Below are 15,535 nucleotides of genomic sequence, written 5' to 3'. Positions count from 1 at the left end.
TGTGTGCCCTGCGATGGGTTGGCACTCCGTCCAGGGTCTATCCTGCCTTGATGCCCGATGACGCCTGAGATAGGCACAGGCTCCCCGTGACCTGAGGTAGTTCGGATAAGCGGTAGAAGATGAATGAATGAATGACTGAATGAAGTTCTAATTCACAATGGCATTTTTTTATTGTTGGATCACAGGAGTGCACACAAGAACTGAAACCGTGACAATGAGTGACTCATAAATTAAGGAAAAACGCAGTCAGGTTTATCTTTTTTTTTCTTGTTTGTTGTTTTTTCTTTAGGTTTCTGTTATTGCAGTAGTCCAAGCAATTCCCGACAACAACAGTGGTCCCTTTATCCAGACCATTTAACTTTCAGACACGAAAAAAAAAACCCCAAAAAAATGGAACAAGGGACCCTTCAGTCTAAGCAGCACTGATGGCGAATATACACACAGCAATACATCTTTTTACACAAAAAAAAAAAAATCTTAAAAAAATTCCAAATTTTAATATCATTCTCTACTTTCGGGATTAAACAAATACAAAGTAAACAATTATACAATATAAAGACATCAAATCCCCATTTTAATACACCTGTGCAGGTCAAAAATGATTTTAATTCTTTTTTTGTTTTTAAACAAAATGAGACTTTTGCCAAACGTGCGACTGAAACGCCAAGCCAAGCAAAAAGTTTTGAAAATCAAACAAAATGTACAACTCCGTTAAATTTCCCTATGAGAGATTCAAAAGAGGTGCAAAATAAGTTGGTTTGGAGGTTTTTAAAATGCCCCTGCTGACTTTGCCATGTGAAGAAACTGTTAGTCTTTATCTGCTTTCATGTCCTTTGTCCTTGTGAGGCTCGTCGTCTGGAAAGTAGAAACCGAATTAAGTATCGTACTTAAAAAAAAAAAAAGTGAATGTGAAGGATTGAAAGGAAGGAATTTTATCTGTCTTTACCTGATCTACCATTTTTTGCATCTTCTCGATGACGGTCAGCATATGGCCGGCGTTTTCTTTTAGAGTCTTCTCATAGGTTTTGTTTAAAGCTTCAACTTTCTCCAACCTGCCTTTCAGCTGCTCCTGTTCATCTGAATCTGGCCTCGCCTTGGCAGCCTCTGAAAACACACAGACATACATAAACTGAGTTTTCCATCATGTCTTCAGGACAGAGAGCTTCGTACTTCTTTATTAAAGTGAAGGTCAAAGTGAAGGAATGACTTAATAGTAGCAGCTGCTATAATGTGGGTGATAACAGGAACGAAGCTGTTCCGTGGATGTTCTTTGAAGTTCTTGTAATTATAAAGACAAGGATACAGAGTATGTAGAGTCGCTTCTTAGTGAACGCCAGGCAGTGCAAAACAGCCTAAGTCTGGCATACACACACTGCCATGTTCTTCCTCATCAATATACATACTGCACAAACCGATGGTTCAAAAAGAATTTTCCAGAAATGTTAAACTGTATTGAGAATTGAAGCACAAAAGGTATTTTCCTCACATACACCTAAGCTACAACTGTAACGGTTAACCATCCACAAGGAGGGGCTGGTTTTCCATGCCGTACCGAGCATCGCCTGTAGTTCAGTGAGTCGTTTCTCCATCTCGTGCTGTGCTGCTTTGCTGCTCTCGAGGTGCTGCAGCAGGTTGGGGATGTTCAGAACGCTCCCTTTGTAGTTTACCACATCCGGGTTAGCGTTGCTGGATGAGCGACGTGTAGAGCCCTTCTCCTTACGAGGCAGACCCGGCAGCAGGGATTTATTTCCTATCGACAGAGATGGTGACGCACAACAAAATGAAGAATATATTCTCAGCAAGTGTGTATCTGGGTGAGGTGTATGTCGTTACGTCGTACCCTCTGCGCTGAGGTCGCAAGCTACCTCGTCTGAATCGGTCCAGCGAGAGCACAGTTTACGGTACATGCACTTCCCGTCCACAGACATCTTTCTGGTCAGATCCTGTGCCTGAGAAATGACTTTTTTTTAAAATCATTTAATTGTTTTACTCAGAACCTTTATTTAAAAATAAATAAAAAATTTTGAACAATTTAAATCCTTCCTTTTGTTTATTTGAAAAGAGAAAGAGACCTGAGCAGTGGTGAGGTATAGTCCGAGGGAGAGCAGGATGTTCTGAACATCATCTTCTTTCAGGGAGCCGGAGAGCTGACGGTCAAAAAACACCCAGGACAAAAGAACCCTACGGGGAAGCTCCTTTAGAGGGAGTCAGGAAAAAGAGAGAAAGAAAGAGAGAAAGAGAGAGAGAGAGAATGAGACACTTAAAAGTTTACTTGTTGACTCACTGTCAGGAAAATAAACCGCCTGTGCAAAGGAGACATTATTAAGGATTCGCCAGTGTCGATGAACAATAGGGTTTCTGTCATACTGACTAAATAATAATAATAATAATAATAATAATCTTTTTTGAAGTGGTAACAGTAACCCTGGTGTTTTTTCCTCAAACAAGACACACTAAGATGTACCTGATCAGTTATGAGGGCTCATTTCAGAAAATGAACAAAATCCATATAAGAATATTTGCTCTTACTATATCAGCACTCAGTGTTTCTTCACCCTCTGTGTGACTCTCTGGTTCTTCCTGAATCTCTGCCTGGTGCTCACTCTGTTCCGGTTCATCCTCCATTTTGGTCTCTTCCTCTTCCTCATCCCCTTCTTTGTTTGTTGTTTTCATGGCATCGCACGCTCCTTTCTTTCTGATGTCCTTACTTGTCTTTTTTGCCTCATCATCCTAATGGAGAGAATAAAATGGGGAGGGGGAAGGAGGAGGTTAGGAATATTAGGACGTATCGTCATTTGAAATGAAACTAGTTGAAAGCGAGCATAATTTTTAAACCCGTTCACATGAGATGTGCGTACAAGGGCAGAGCTGATGTCCTCTGTCTGTATCTCAGAGTCAGGAAGAGTTGGAGTCGGAGTCTGAGGCAGGCTGCAGAGGGAGTGGTACAGATGCAGACCGAAATCCCTCTGCAGCATCTCGCTGAAGAGCTCGCTCATCAAACCAACCTAATACATACACACACAGAGTTCATTCCTTTTCTTTACTGTCATCACTGTACACGACTCCATTAATCTACAAAATGAATAAGAACTAGATCCCTACATTCTGCTGTTTCATGTGTGGGTGAAAAATAAATGACTTAAAAGAGAAAATACAAATTACGGATCCAAACCTCGAACGCATCTCTGCTCTGTGACATCCGCGGCTCTAACAAAGACGAGAGCGAGACTGTAGACAGTGTGAACCCTGCAGAGGGCTGGACTACCAGTGAGGGCACATCAGGAAGAGGAGACTCATCTTCCTGGAAAACGACAAACAATAAAGAAAATGAGTGTGAAACATTTTGCTGATGTTCTCAGAAGTGATTTAAACATGCAGTACGTGGGTGTCCTGACCTCTCGCTCTTCCTGTAACTTCTCCCACTCTTCTGCCGTCGGCACCAGGTTCCACACATCCGGCATCAAGATGACGACCGTCTCCGTTTTATCCCCAGGAAGTAATCTCAACTCCGTCATTTTATGCCTTGAAAAGGGAGACAAAGACGTCAACAAGGCTTAAATCAGACGGACATCATCTCGAATTACTCTAGAATAATGAATGACTCCAGAGAAATGGCCACAATGTGAATCTCTGTAAGCACACTGTATTTACTGACCATTGCGTACAAGCTGAAAGGTCCAGATCCATCTGCTCCATCACACAGCGCACTGCAGTGCGTATAACAGTGCTGCTGTCTTTGGCTGGATTGGACCCGTCCTCTTTGGACCACGATCCTCCTGGGAGCTGCAGCTCTCCTGCTTTTTCCAGTAACAGAAACTAATACAGACAGACAGATGGGAAAGAAAAAATAAATGACAGGAAAAACACCAGCTTTCTGGGATATAACACAACAATACTAAAACAACCGTTAGAAAACAAATGAATAAATATATGTGTACACTGCTTCGTGGAAGGATTTTCTCTCAATTTGTGATTCAAATTATGGGACATAAGTGTTTAAAAAAAAAAAAAATAAAAAACTCCACAGTAAAAATGACACAAAGGAACCTTGCTAACCTTGAAGAGTGTTATAGGGTGGACCGCGTCTCCATGCGCCTTCCCGTCCTCTGTATAGTTACAACACTGTGTGTAGAAGTCCTCAATGCCGGGCATGGACAGTAACAGCACCTGCAAGGGAGAACGGAAAAGCATGAGTGTTATGAACTAGGATTTTGGTGATATATTTTCTAGCCGATAAAATAATGCAAATACAATCTCGTCTAGCCTTTGGATCATGCGTGTCTCATCCCCAGGGCTCAGCTCACAACTAAATACATAAAGTGTAAACCTGGCTTTAGATGGACAACTTGTGACTCCTCCTTAGATTACCTTGACAGAGAAGACGGAGTTGTCCGTGGAGTCTGGAGATGGAGTCGCTTCTGTTTTAGGTTGTTGTGAGCCTATGTGGAAATGACAGGGCCCGGCCAGAGGCAGAGGCTGGCTGGGAGGGAAGCTCTCGGGCCAGCAAAGCTGCACGTGAAAGAGAGACAGGGGAGCATGGAGGTTTGGGTATCGCCGCTGTAGCTCCAGATTATCACAGGCCGTGCTAAAATGAGAGAAATAAACAGATGCTGTGATACCGTGTGCTTTAATCGACCTTGTAATGTTCCGGTGCACGCGGACCCACCTGTCTCGTGGGAAAAAGGAGAAGAGAGGCGAGCTGGTGCTGGTTTGAGAGGTGCTCTTTTTGGAAGCTTCCTCATCAAACGGGGCTTTCCATCGCCGTCTTTTCTGGTTCGCGTTGTCACCTCCCCAAGAGCCACCTGCTTCCTCCCTGAATCGAACAATAAAAAAGAAGAAGCTGTTTTTTTGCCAAATATGACTGCATGCTGAGAGAATACACAATTTATCTGTGGTATAATATGCATGAAAAGAAAGCACTAGCCTTTAAAGAAATGGGTGTCCTTCAGAGGACTAAAATTGTGTTAAACTGTTCATACTGTGCATGCAGAATGAATTGATATGGCAGTTCACAAGTAAAGCAAAGTGCGATCCAATATTTCCAAGTGTAAAATAGGATCTGCTATACTCCACTCACCAGTGTCGGCCTCTCCGCCCAACCACAACCTCATTGTGTCTCTTCCTGCTTCCTCCACCCCAGGGAGCAGACCATGGGAGCTTCTGATGATGGGGCATCTGTAACATGCCACCTGACAGGAAAATCAGTTTATATAGAACAAAATGATTACATAGAATCTGTAGGCTAGACAACATGACTGTTTCAGTAGTACACTGTTACCTGGATTGGGCTGCATACCAGGAATCAGTGGTGGTATTTTTGGTGACTTGAGCAGTGGTTGACGCTTGTTTCCCAAAATGCTCGGCATCAGGTTTGGTGTTGTGGAGTGCAGAAGCGGCGGAGGAGATTTAAACGGCTTGACGGAGAACGCAACAATGAAATCAATTTGTTTTTGATCAAGTGGAAAATGCCTTGTATGCAAACAGTACAAGGATGCCATGACAGCTTACCTGGCCATTGAGCACCTGCACCCTTTGCGCTGTCCACTTGACAGACTGCGATGGATCCTGCACCGCCTTCACCAGCACCTTCTCGCCAACCAAGGGCGCTCTGCCTACTACAGCACTAGAGAAAGAAAGAAGTCCAGCATGAGCATGCAAACCATACTGCAATGCAATCTTCAATACAAAGCATTTATAGACTGAGACAGACCTCATTGCGAAGCGTACATCCCGGTCTACAGTCCCATGGCGGTCCTGCAGCTGCGTCACGACCCCGGTGAAGACACGCTGCCTCATCTGAGAAGATAATCTTTGATTAAATCACACAAAGGTTAAAATCTGTATTCATGCAGGACACATCCAGTAGTCAGGTAGGAGTAAATCAAGCACGATGTCATATATTTGGGATCAGCAGTGAAATGACTTCCAGTCAAAACAACACACCTTCAATCACCTTGACTTGAAAGTACTAATCGTTTATTTAACTTGGTTAAGAGTACTAGTGTTGGTTGGTTAAAGTGTTGGTTATCTAGACAGAAAGTAGGATTAGTATGGGGGAGGGGTGACAGCAAAGGCACGACGTTTACACTGAAAACAATGCATGTGTATTCACCTGGGGAACAAAAACAACGTGTGCCTGTGCTGCTCATTCTAACGCGACCTCACATGACCATAACTATTCTAGTTGGTGTTAATAGCGGCTACGTTCTAGTTAGCTAGTGCATTTATTAAAGCAGTTGTTTTTGATCATTTAACTGAGCAGCTCTTTTTTTTTTTTTTGGCCTTTATGCAATCTCTATTATTTTAATACAAAAATTTACCTCGATCTTTTGTATAAATTATTTTTCTTTTTTCCGCTATTGTCGTCTTCTGTCCCTTCTTTTTCTTCGTCTTCGTCTTCTTCTTGGATCGAATTGTAATGAGTATCATGGTTTAGACGCACTGCTGCTCCTAGTGGACAAACCCGGATATAACATTTTATAGCAGACTGCAAAGGTGTGTGTTGCTGAAGTCAAGAGACTCAGAGCTTCAAAGACAGCCTTAAAAAAAAGCAAGGACCAAACTGACCAAACCAAGCCATAAGAGAGGCAAAGTGTGCAATAGGCCAGAGAATCCACAGCCACTTCCATGACAGTGATGACACCTGGTGCATCCAGGTGATTACTAACTACAAGACAACTCCACGTGCCTGCAACAGCGATGCCAGATGTTCTGAAGGACTTCTACACTCTGTTTGAGGTGCAGAACAACGTGGCAGTGTGGAAGACCGCTCTGTCTAACCATATCTTATGTGAGGAGAACTCATGGGGGATGTGGTAGCCTAGTGGTTAAGGTGATAGGCTACCAATCAGAAGGTTGTGAGTTTGATTCCTACATCCACCAGGCTGCCACTTCTGGGCCCCTGAGCAAGGCCCTTAACCCTCAATTTCTCAGTTGTATAAAAATTGAGATAAAAATGTAAGTTGCTCTGGATAGGGGTGTCTGCTAAATGCTGTAAATGTTGTTAACCATGGAAGTCTGCTGAACCAGACATCATTCCTGGCAGAGTGCTCAGGGATTATGTAGAACAGCTAGCTGATGTCTTCAGTGACATCTTCAACAGTAGTTCAGACTCAAAAGCTGTACGTTTTGAGAAGATTAGCACACTTCTGCAAAAGAAGAGTGTGCCAGAAATCCTCAGCCATGTGTGCAGCCTCTACGGATTTTCCTTGTTTGTCCAGCACACCTTACAGATGCTTGAGTTGACTGAGATCTGGGGAAATTTGCAGATCAATTAACACATCGATCTCTGTCATGTTTCTCAAACCATTCCTGAATATTTTATTTTCCTAATCTTGCAGAAAGGTATCACTGCCATTACAGAATACCGTTGACATGAAGGTGTACTTGGTCTGCAACAATGTTTAGGAAGGTGGTACATGTACCATACACATGAATTCCAGGCGCCAAGGATTCCCAAGCATTCCCCTGTCTCTGCCAGCTTGTCATCCTTAGTGCCATCTCTTCCCTTGGTAAGTGACACCACTTGGCCTTCCACATGCTGTGAAAGAAATCTTGATTCATCAGACCAAGTCACCTTCTTCCATTGCTGCATGGTCCAGTCCTGATACTCACATGACCATGTTGGATAGGAGTCAGTAGTGCAATCTGACCGGTCTGCAGTTACACCATGTACACCAGCGGTGTCCAATCTTAATTCTGGAATTCTGGAATTCATGTGTATGGTACATGTACCACCTTCCTAAGGCTTCTGCTTTGGTTGGAATGAAAACCTGCACACCCACACCAGCCCTTTCTGGATAAGATTGGACACCGATGATGTTCACAGTGTTACACCTTTCTATCATAGTCAGCATGAACTTTTTTAGCAATTGGTGCTACAATTGCTGTAGGTTAGGACTCGATTTGCAAATCTTCACTCCCCACATGCATCATGAACTTTGGGTGCTCATGAACCTGTCGCAGGTTCTCTGGTAGTCCTTCCTTGAAGAACTTTTGGTAAATATTAATCACTGCATACTAGGAACTCCTCACAAGACCTACTATTTTGGAGATGCTCTGACACAGCCATCATTTCAAGTCGTAAATTACTAGTCGTAAGAAACTACGTCTCTTCCTTTGTGCGCATGACTAAAGGGGGGTGTTTGAGGGTTTTTACACGTGGGTAAAATCTAAAAACCATCATGGACCCCGAACGAATACAGTTTCACGAAATGGGTTTAGACGACCGAATCTTAAAGGTACCAGTATCGTAACTAAAATCTAACGTCTTCTAATGGTCCAAACCACACCATAACCAAATCATCAGTCATTACGGACAGACGTTTGACATCTTATATTAACCGCGGCTGCTCGTTAGGTAGCTCGTTAGCTAAGTTTTTTTTTTTTTTAGCTAAACTCGTTACCTAGCTCGTTAGCTAGGTTTGTTAGCTAAGCTTAAGATTCCCTAGGTTTGTGATGGTAGCTAAATGCTAGCCGATTGGAATACATGATTATTAGTGTGCGTGGTCCAGAAACGATACAAAAACAAGCCATGACACTTTCTCCGCTATTAGCTTGTGTGTTTTGGATCATGAGCATTTTCTTTATTTCTTTCTTTCTTTCTTTCTTCTCTTGAATCTTGTGCTCTGGTCTGTATTTCTCTACTCTCAAAATCTTCATCGTGATACTTTCACCTCTGGCCTGTGGAGGTAGTTGTTGATGTCGCAGTCTGATGTTTTTATGTTCATAAGTTCTCACAATGTTCGTCATCAACAGCTGTTGGTTTCTTTTGCCGTCCTGTTCAGTGTCTGGTTGCTTGTACACCACTGTGTTTTTATTCCCTTTTATACCGGACATTCCAGATTGTTATACTGTCTCTGGTCAGGTTTTCAAAATGGCTTGCATTTCTCCCACAGACAGCTCTCTGGTCTTCATGTTTATCATTTTAAACAACGGTTTTCACACAAAACACAAAGGGGCAAATCAAGAAGATCCTCCGTTCAGAGATATGAACTGTTTAACCTTCATGTTGTCCCTGGGTCCTTTTGACCCCGCTGGAAGAATTTAATGTGTCATAACTTTGGTTTTCTTCCACATATTTGCTTGAAATTTACCAGGATTGTTCCAAATTATGTACTTTGCAAGCAAAATTCATTTTGTCTATTTTCGTTGAACTATGTGTTCAGAACAGTATATACTACGCGTTCATTATCCTCTTGGGTCATTTTGACTCGGCCACATTTAGTGGGGCAATAGGTCACACTTTTGCCCTTTCAGCGCAATGAACATACATACAGACACAAAAATGCACACGTAAAATGTCCACTAACACACGCACCCAAAACACACACACACACACACACAAGCACACACACACAAACACGCACACAAATTGGGCATTGCATTTCATTAGGCCTCCAGAAAAGAAAAAAAAGCCAAACATTTGTAAATATTTCACACTTTTGATATGCCTTCGCCTAGCAGAGGGCAAAATATGATCTATGATGCTACACACACAGTCAAACACTGTTCAAAGCATTGGGCATTGCAATTCAGTTGGCCTCCAGACAAAAAAAAAAGGCTACACATTTGTAAACATTTCACACACACACACACACACACACTCGTACACACACAAACACACACATATTGGGCATTGCATTTCATTAGGCCTCCAGAAAAAAAAGCTACACATTTGTAAATATTTCTCACTTTTGATATACCTTTGCCTAGCAGAGGGCAAAATATGGTTTCAAACAAAATGTGCTATGTTCTAGTTTATTTAACACCTCGAGATATCAAGACGTGAAAGCTGAAATTCTTCTGTCATCTCATATTCACCTTGAGCATTCAGACTGGTCCGTATTATAGCAGCTAATGGACAGAAATGGGAACTAGTACTAGTCAAAGGAATGCCTGGTTTTGTGCTGGCTAGTTTCATCTTTTTTTTTTTTTTTTTTTTTTGTATTTTTATTGTATTTAGGCTGGAAATGTTGCTGCAACCTTGTACTGTTGATTTACAGAGTTACTGTAAAAAGTCACTATAATACCATCAGTCAACTGTGTCAACCTATTGAGGTGAATTTACTTTTGTAAATTTGTAGGTTTATGTTTATGACTCTGTACATATTGGCAGGCGCTAGCTGACCTTGGATGGGCTCAACCGACCCTTATTCAAGAAAAAGCCATTCCACTGGCTCTCAATGGAAAAGATCTTTTGGCAAGAGCTCGGACCGGGTCAGGGAAGACCGCTGCCTACGCCGTGCCGCTGATTCAGAGGATCCTCACCTGTAAGCAGGTAGGGCTTATGCTTCGTACATTTGTAACTGATGACCACGACTACCAAACACTCTGGTGAAATTTATAAGGGAGTGAGTTCACATGTGCTGATAACAATAGAATCCAATACTCAACATTGATCTTCCTAAGAACCTAATTTTTTTAAGTTGAATCAGAAGAAATTTATCATAATTTGTAAATCGTTTGCAGCTGCATTTACACATGAAATTTGGTATTTATTCATTTGTTATTCAAGAGCTAGAGACTCAGTCTGCTTCACATATATTCATTATCAACAAGTTACTACAATTTTATATACAGAGTTTGCTGTCAAGTTGAATTCACTCATAGGGATATGATGATGTATCATCCTATTTCTGTGATAGACGGTGCGAGAGCAGGCAGTGCGAGCTTTAGTCCTGGTCCCCACTAAAGAGCTGGGACAGCAGGTACAGGCCATGATCCGCCAGCTCACTGCTTACTGTGCCCGAGACGTCCGCGTAGCTGACATTTCCGGCAAGGCAGAGGTATCAGCGCAGAGGTGAGTGCAATTAAATGAGACATGCAGAAATTCTCAAAACATGACTGTTCTTCTTAAACACAATCAGCTAGTGCTCTTTAATGGACTGCTACATGAACAAGCCCTGACTCGAGTCCTGACTCGAGTTTCATTTTTGAACGCATTTTTGGTGAAATGCATCATATCGGGTCTGCGAACAAGACTAGCTCAAGATTGTTTTTTTTCTATGGAATAAAATGTATCAGGATTAACACACTTGTGATTTTTCCTACCACATTTTGCATGTCTTTAAATGACGCTTGCTAGGAAGTGGCTAATTCAAACATGGAGGTCGCTGGGGACGTGAAAAGCTTTGCACCTGTTGATTTTACTGATAATTGTCCAACGTTTTTCTATTCAGCTTTCCACACAAAACAAAGCAGAGTGGATCCTTATTATGGACATGTTTTTTAAATAAACATTGAAAGAGTTGTGGCGATGTGCTCTAGTTGATAAAAACAAAGACCAGTGTAAAAGCTCACCTTTATTCCTGAGAGAGAGAGGGTCATCTGCTCAGGTTCGCCGTTAGACAATTTACTTCAAATTTATTTCAGATGCAATCCATTTGTGTCGAATCATCAGCGTTTCATACCTGTACGCTGGTTTATCTATCTATGCCTATTTCCTGCTACACTCCGCTTTACAATAAAACACTCCGCAGGCTCCACCCACTTAAACTTTGCAAGTTAAAAGGCCATTGTCCTTCCATGAATCTTTCCATTTCAGTCACCTGTATCAAGGCAAAAATGTACATTAGATCCAGCTGTAGGATAAGGGCTGGAAATCTTTTCAACTTGTGGATATACCAGTATTTATTGAGCACATTTAAAATAAATAAAAATAAAAAAGCGTGTTTGTGTGTGTCCCTTTCCTCATACTAGGCCGGTTCTGATGGAAAAGCCAGATGTCGTGGTGGGAACTCCGTCTCGTGTACAAGCCCACATCAAAGCCCAGAACTTGGAGCTGAACTCTCTGGAAGTGCTCGTCATCGACGAAGCGGACCTTCTTTTCTCGTTCGGCTTCGAGGCTGATGCTAAGAGCCTCATTTGGTGAGTTCTGAAAGCTCACCGGTTTGAATGATTAATTTTTTCTCGCTGCCCTTTGGAAGACGTGAACGAAGTCTGTAAACGTGGCTTTATTGTTGTTTCCCTCACAGTCACTTACCTAAGATCTATCAGGCGTTCTTAATGTCTGCTACACTCACTGACGATGTTCAGGCCTTGAAGGAGCTCGTTTTGCACAACCCTGTAAGTATCAGAGGCCAGGAAAGAAGTTAAAAATACTTCTGAATGCAGATACCTGTTTTTAAAAGATAATAATAAGGCAAGATTTGGAAAGAGAGTTTGACAAAGGATGGTTTATTGACTTTAACTTGTTAACTAGAGTTAGAAAGAACCAATAAAAGAGCTGCTTGTTGTCTGTAGGTGACGCTGAAGCTCCAAGGCTCCCAGCTTCCGGACAGCTCACAACTGCAGCAATACAGTGTGAAATGTGAGGAGGAGGAGAAGTTCCTCCTCATCTACACACTCCTCAAACTTGGCCTGGTGCGAGGGAAGACGCTCATATTTGTCTCCAGCTTGGATCGCTGCTACAGGCTCAAGCTGTTCTTGGAGCAGTTCAGCGTTCCTGCCTGCGTCCTTAACTCCGAACTCCCTGTGCACTCGAGGCAAGTGTTGGGTAAATCGTTTGTGCATATACACATTGACTGGCCAATTTATTAGGAACTCTTACAGCTGTGTGGGGATCTGATCAGCAAATCATGTTGCAACAGCAGCACAAATCATGCGCACGCAGTCATTTCTGACATCAGATCTGTTCTCGTACTTTAGGTGTCACATCATATCACAGTTTAATCAAGGATTCTACGATTACATCATAGCCACAGACGAGCAAGGGCTCAACAACCCGACCGCCCAGACTGCCGAGAGCAAAGGGAAGAAGAAGAAGAAGAAGAATGCAAAGAGTAAAACGTATGGTTGATCAATGTCTGTATATATTGCATATATTATTTATTTGTGTGTGTGTGTGAACAGAATTACACTTCAATTCAGACATTTACAGCATATTGCAGTCGCCCTTATCCAGTCACCTACATTTATCTGATGAGTTAGGGGCCTTACTCAGGGGCCCAGCAGTGGCAGCTCAGTGACGCTGGGATTTTAAGCTCACTTATGAGTGTGTGTGTATGAGTGTGTTTGAGTGTGTGCGTGATGCCATTTCATTCAAACCCATTTATCTGAATGGAAATAATTCTGTATAGAAGTTCTTTCTTTTATAGAAATGTACTCTCCAAAAAGAAATGGTAAAATTATTGACACCCATAAGGTATGATTTAAATAAATACCGAGTTTGTCATTCTTTAAAATCTTTTAGATTTTCTGTTGAACCAAGTCCTATTGTCAAACCCTCTATGCCTGCTGAAAAATACTAAAGAGACAAGACCGGTGTTGACTCGTGCAAATAACGAATATAAATATGCAAATCTTTCCGCAGAACTGAATCCAAAAAAATGTCCGCTCACGTTTATGGGAGGAAGTCAATTAACTAAATCATGTTATTCTTTTTCCATATTTCATCGTTAGTTGCACATTTTAATGGAGGGTGCCAATACTTCTGTAGAATTATTAAATTACATTATTACATTTTTTTTTTTCAGAGGCAGAGATAAAGAATACGGTGTGTCCAGAGGAGTAGACTTCCAGAACATCGCAAACGTCATAAACTTTGACTTTCCCTCTTCTGTCGATTCCTACATCCACCGAGTTGGCAGGTGACGTCTTCAGGACTTTTCAGACACGTTCACGTCTCCTGATTCTACTGTTTCGCTCATGGTTTGTTCTTGTCATTTTGCAGGACCGCGAGGGCAGACAACAAAGGAACGGCTCTCACATTCGTGTCCAATTCCGAGCTCGCGTTGCTGGAGGATGTCGAGAGCGCTCTTACAGGAGGTAACACTGATGTTAGGAGTAAAACGTGTTTGTATTTATTAGTTACACAATTCTGCATGAGCTATAGGTTCCCTCTTATTTCTTTAACAGAATAGTTCAGATCAATATGTATCTTTCCAGGAGGCCAGAACATTAATTCATTCATTCATTCATTTTCTACCGCTTATCCGAACTACCTCGGGTCACGGGGAGCCTGTGCCTATCTCAGGAGTCATCGGGCATCAAGGCAGGATACACCCTGGACGGAGTGCCAACCCATCGCAGGGCACACAAACACACTCTTTTACTCACGCAATCACACACTAGGGACAATTTTCCAGAGATGCCAATCAACCTACCATGCATGTCTTTGGACCGGAGGAAACCCCCGAGGCACGGGGAGAACATGCAAACTCCACACACACAAGGTGGAGGCGGGAATCGAACCCCGACCCTGGAGGTGTGAGGCGAACGTGCTAACCACTAAGCCACCGTGCCCCCCAACATTAATTCAATCAAACTTAATTAAAAATAAACTTCACAGTTTCACTTCTGTAAAGCTACTTTGAGACAGCATCAATTAAAAGTGCTTTGAATTGAATGAATGAGGGCAATTAGAGGGCAATATTAAGATATTAAAAGCTATGTTGTGGATATTAAAAGCTGTCTGATTGCTTTAAAGAGGCAGGTTGTAAAGTTTTGCGCCCTCTGTTGGCTGAAAGGTGAACTGCTTGCTGAAAGCTAAACATTTGTGTTCCTCACCTGCAGACAGCGGAAACTGTGCCCTGAAGCCATACGGGTTCAAAATGGACGAAATCGAAGGATTTCGATACAGATGTCGGGTAGGACGGTCTTAGAACATGACTAGGATTAATATTCCTTAATCATTTTACTTACTTACAATTAAATGGCTTTATTATAAATCCCTGTAGGATGCGATGAGGTCTGTAACCAAGCAGGCAGTGAAGGAAGCCAGATTAAAGGAGATCAAGCAGGAGCTGCTCAACTCGGAGAAGCTTAAGGTCTGTATAGGAAAAATAATTTAGAAACGATTTATACAAAGTTCACAAAGGCAGTCTGTTTAAACTGCTTGGTTTCAATCCAGATGTATTTCGAGGACAACCCGAGAGATCTGCAACTGCTCCGTCACGACAAAGACCTGCATCCGGCCGTCATCAAACCCCACCTGAGAAACGTGCCGGAGTATTTGAGTAAGACCTCGCCGGTGTCGGTCGCTTTCGGTTGTACAGCCGGAAGGTGAAACACTATGCATTTAATTTGAAATCATTTCTTCCTCATTTCAGTTCCGTCGACGCTGAAGACTCTGGTCAACCCTCTGTTACGCCGGAAGAAGAAGTTCAAGACCAACTCAAGGGGAGTCCTCAAAACTGCCTTCAAGGTGAGAGTGAAGCGATGTACTTCAGAAAAGAGAGATCCGTTAAGCGCTTTATAAATGATTAACCGCAGTTTACAGTACATCATGTCCGTGTGTCTGTTCCTCATCCGTGCAGAAGAACATCAGAGGGAAGAACGTCAGAGGGAAGAACCCACTGAAGAGTTTCCGCTACAACAGGAACGCCAGCAAGCAGAAGAACAAACCCTAACTACACAGGACTGAATTACTGTGCACACTGGGACGGAATAAAAACCCAACCAACTCATTAAACATCTGCTGGATGGACATAAAGTATAAAGGGTTCTTACAGGGCAGAAACTTTGGTATCTGAAGCACCCCCAAGGAGTTTTGATTAAAATATAGAGCAATGTTTTAATTTTTTTGGTCAGTTAT

General features: G+C 42.3%; 2 protein-coding genes across 5 annotated transcripts; one reads left to right on the top strand and one right to left on the bottom strand.

The window, feature by feature from the left end:
- Positions 1-140: 140 nt before the first annotated feature.
- Positions 141-11,343, bottom strand: ccar2 (cell cycle and apoptosis regulator 2). 3 transcript variants are annotated; one of them, XM_060896760.1, is made up of 19 exons: positions 8,676-8,762; positions 6,321-6,450; positions 5,711-5,809; positions 5,509-5,623; positions 5,279-5,414; positions 5,078-5,189; positions 4,667-4,813; positions 4,369-4,585; positions 4,057-4,167; positions 3,656-3,816; positions 3,396-3,522; positions 3,173-3,301; positions 2,859-3,005; positions 2,530-2,730; positions 2,073-2,195; positions 1,841-1,949; positions 1,553-1,750; positions 947-1,104; positions 141-855 (listed from the first exon to the last, which is right to left on the bottom strand). In XM_060896760.1, exons 1-19 carry the CDS (start codon positions 8,749-8,751, stop codon positions 808-810), a joined length of 2,544 nt encoding a protein of 847 aa, XP_060752743.1. In that variant the 5' UTR covers positions 8,752-8,762; the 3' UTR covers positions 141-807. The 3 variants fall into 3 exon arrangements, with proteins under 3 accessions (XP_060752743.1, XP_060752744.1, XP_060752746.1); XM_060896761.1 differs by lacking the exons at positions 6,321-6,450; positions 8,676-8,762 and adding an exon at positions 11,302-11,343 and having other exon boundaries at positions 5,711-5,796; XM_060896763.1 differs by lacking the exon at positions 8,676-8,762 and having other exon boundaries at positions 5,711-5,796.
- ddx56 (DEAD (Asp-Glu-Ala-Asp) box helicase 56) lies at positions 8,106-15,518 on the top strand. Of its 2 annotated transcripts, none has more exons than XM_060896765.1 (14): positions 8,106-8,240; positions 10,118-10,279; positions 10,647-10,801; positions 11,701-11,868; positions 11,976-12,066; positions 12,244-12,485; positions 12,649-12,789; positions 13,476-13,589; positions 13,673-13,767; positions 14,515-14,588; positions 14,679-14,768; positions 14,852-14,957; positions 15,051-15,145; positions 15,261-15,518. In XM_060896765.1, the coding sequence occupies exons 1-14, from the start codon at positions 8,184-8,186 to the stop codon at positions 15,348-15,350; spliced, it is 1,680 nt and encodes a 559-aa protein (XP_060752748.1). In that variant the 5' UTR covers positions 8,106-8,183; the 3' UTR covers positions 15,351-15,518. The 2 variants fall into 2 exon arrangements, with proteins under 2 accessions (XP_060752748.1, XP_060752747.1); XM_060896764.1 differs by having other exon boundaries at positions 15,258-15,518.
- The last annotated feature ends 17 nt before the right edge of the window (positions 15,519-15,535 follow it).

Source organism: Tachysurus vachellii, chromosome 20 (genome assembly GCF_030014155.1).
Source record: "Tachysurus vachellii isolate PV-2020 chromosome 20, HZAU_Pvac_v1, whole genome shotgun sequence".
Classification (NCBI taxonomy): domain Eukaryota; kingdom Metazoa; phylum Chordata; class Actinopteri; order Siluriformes; family Bagridae; genus Tachysurus; species Tachysurus vachellii.
Note: the sequence above shows the minus strand (reverse complement) of the source record. Positions and strands in the feature narration are given on the sequence as shown.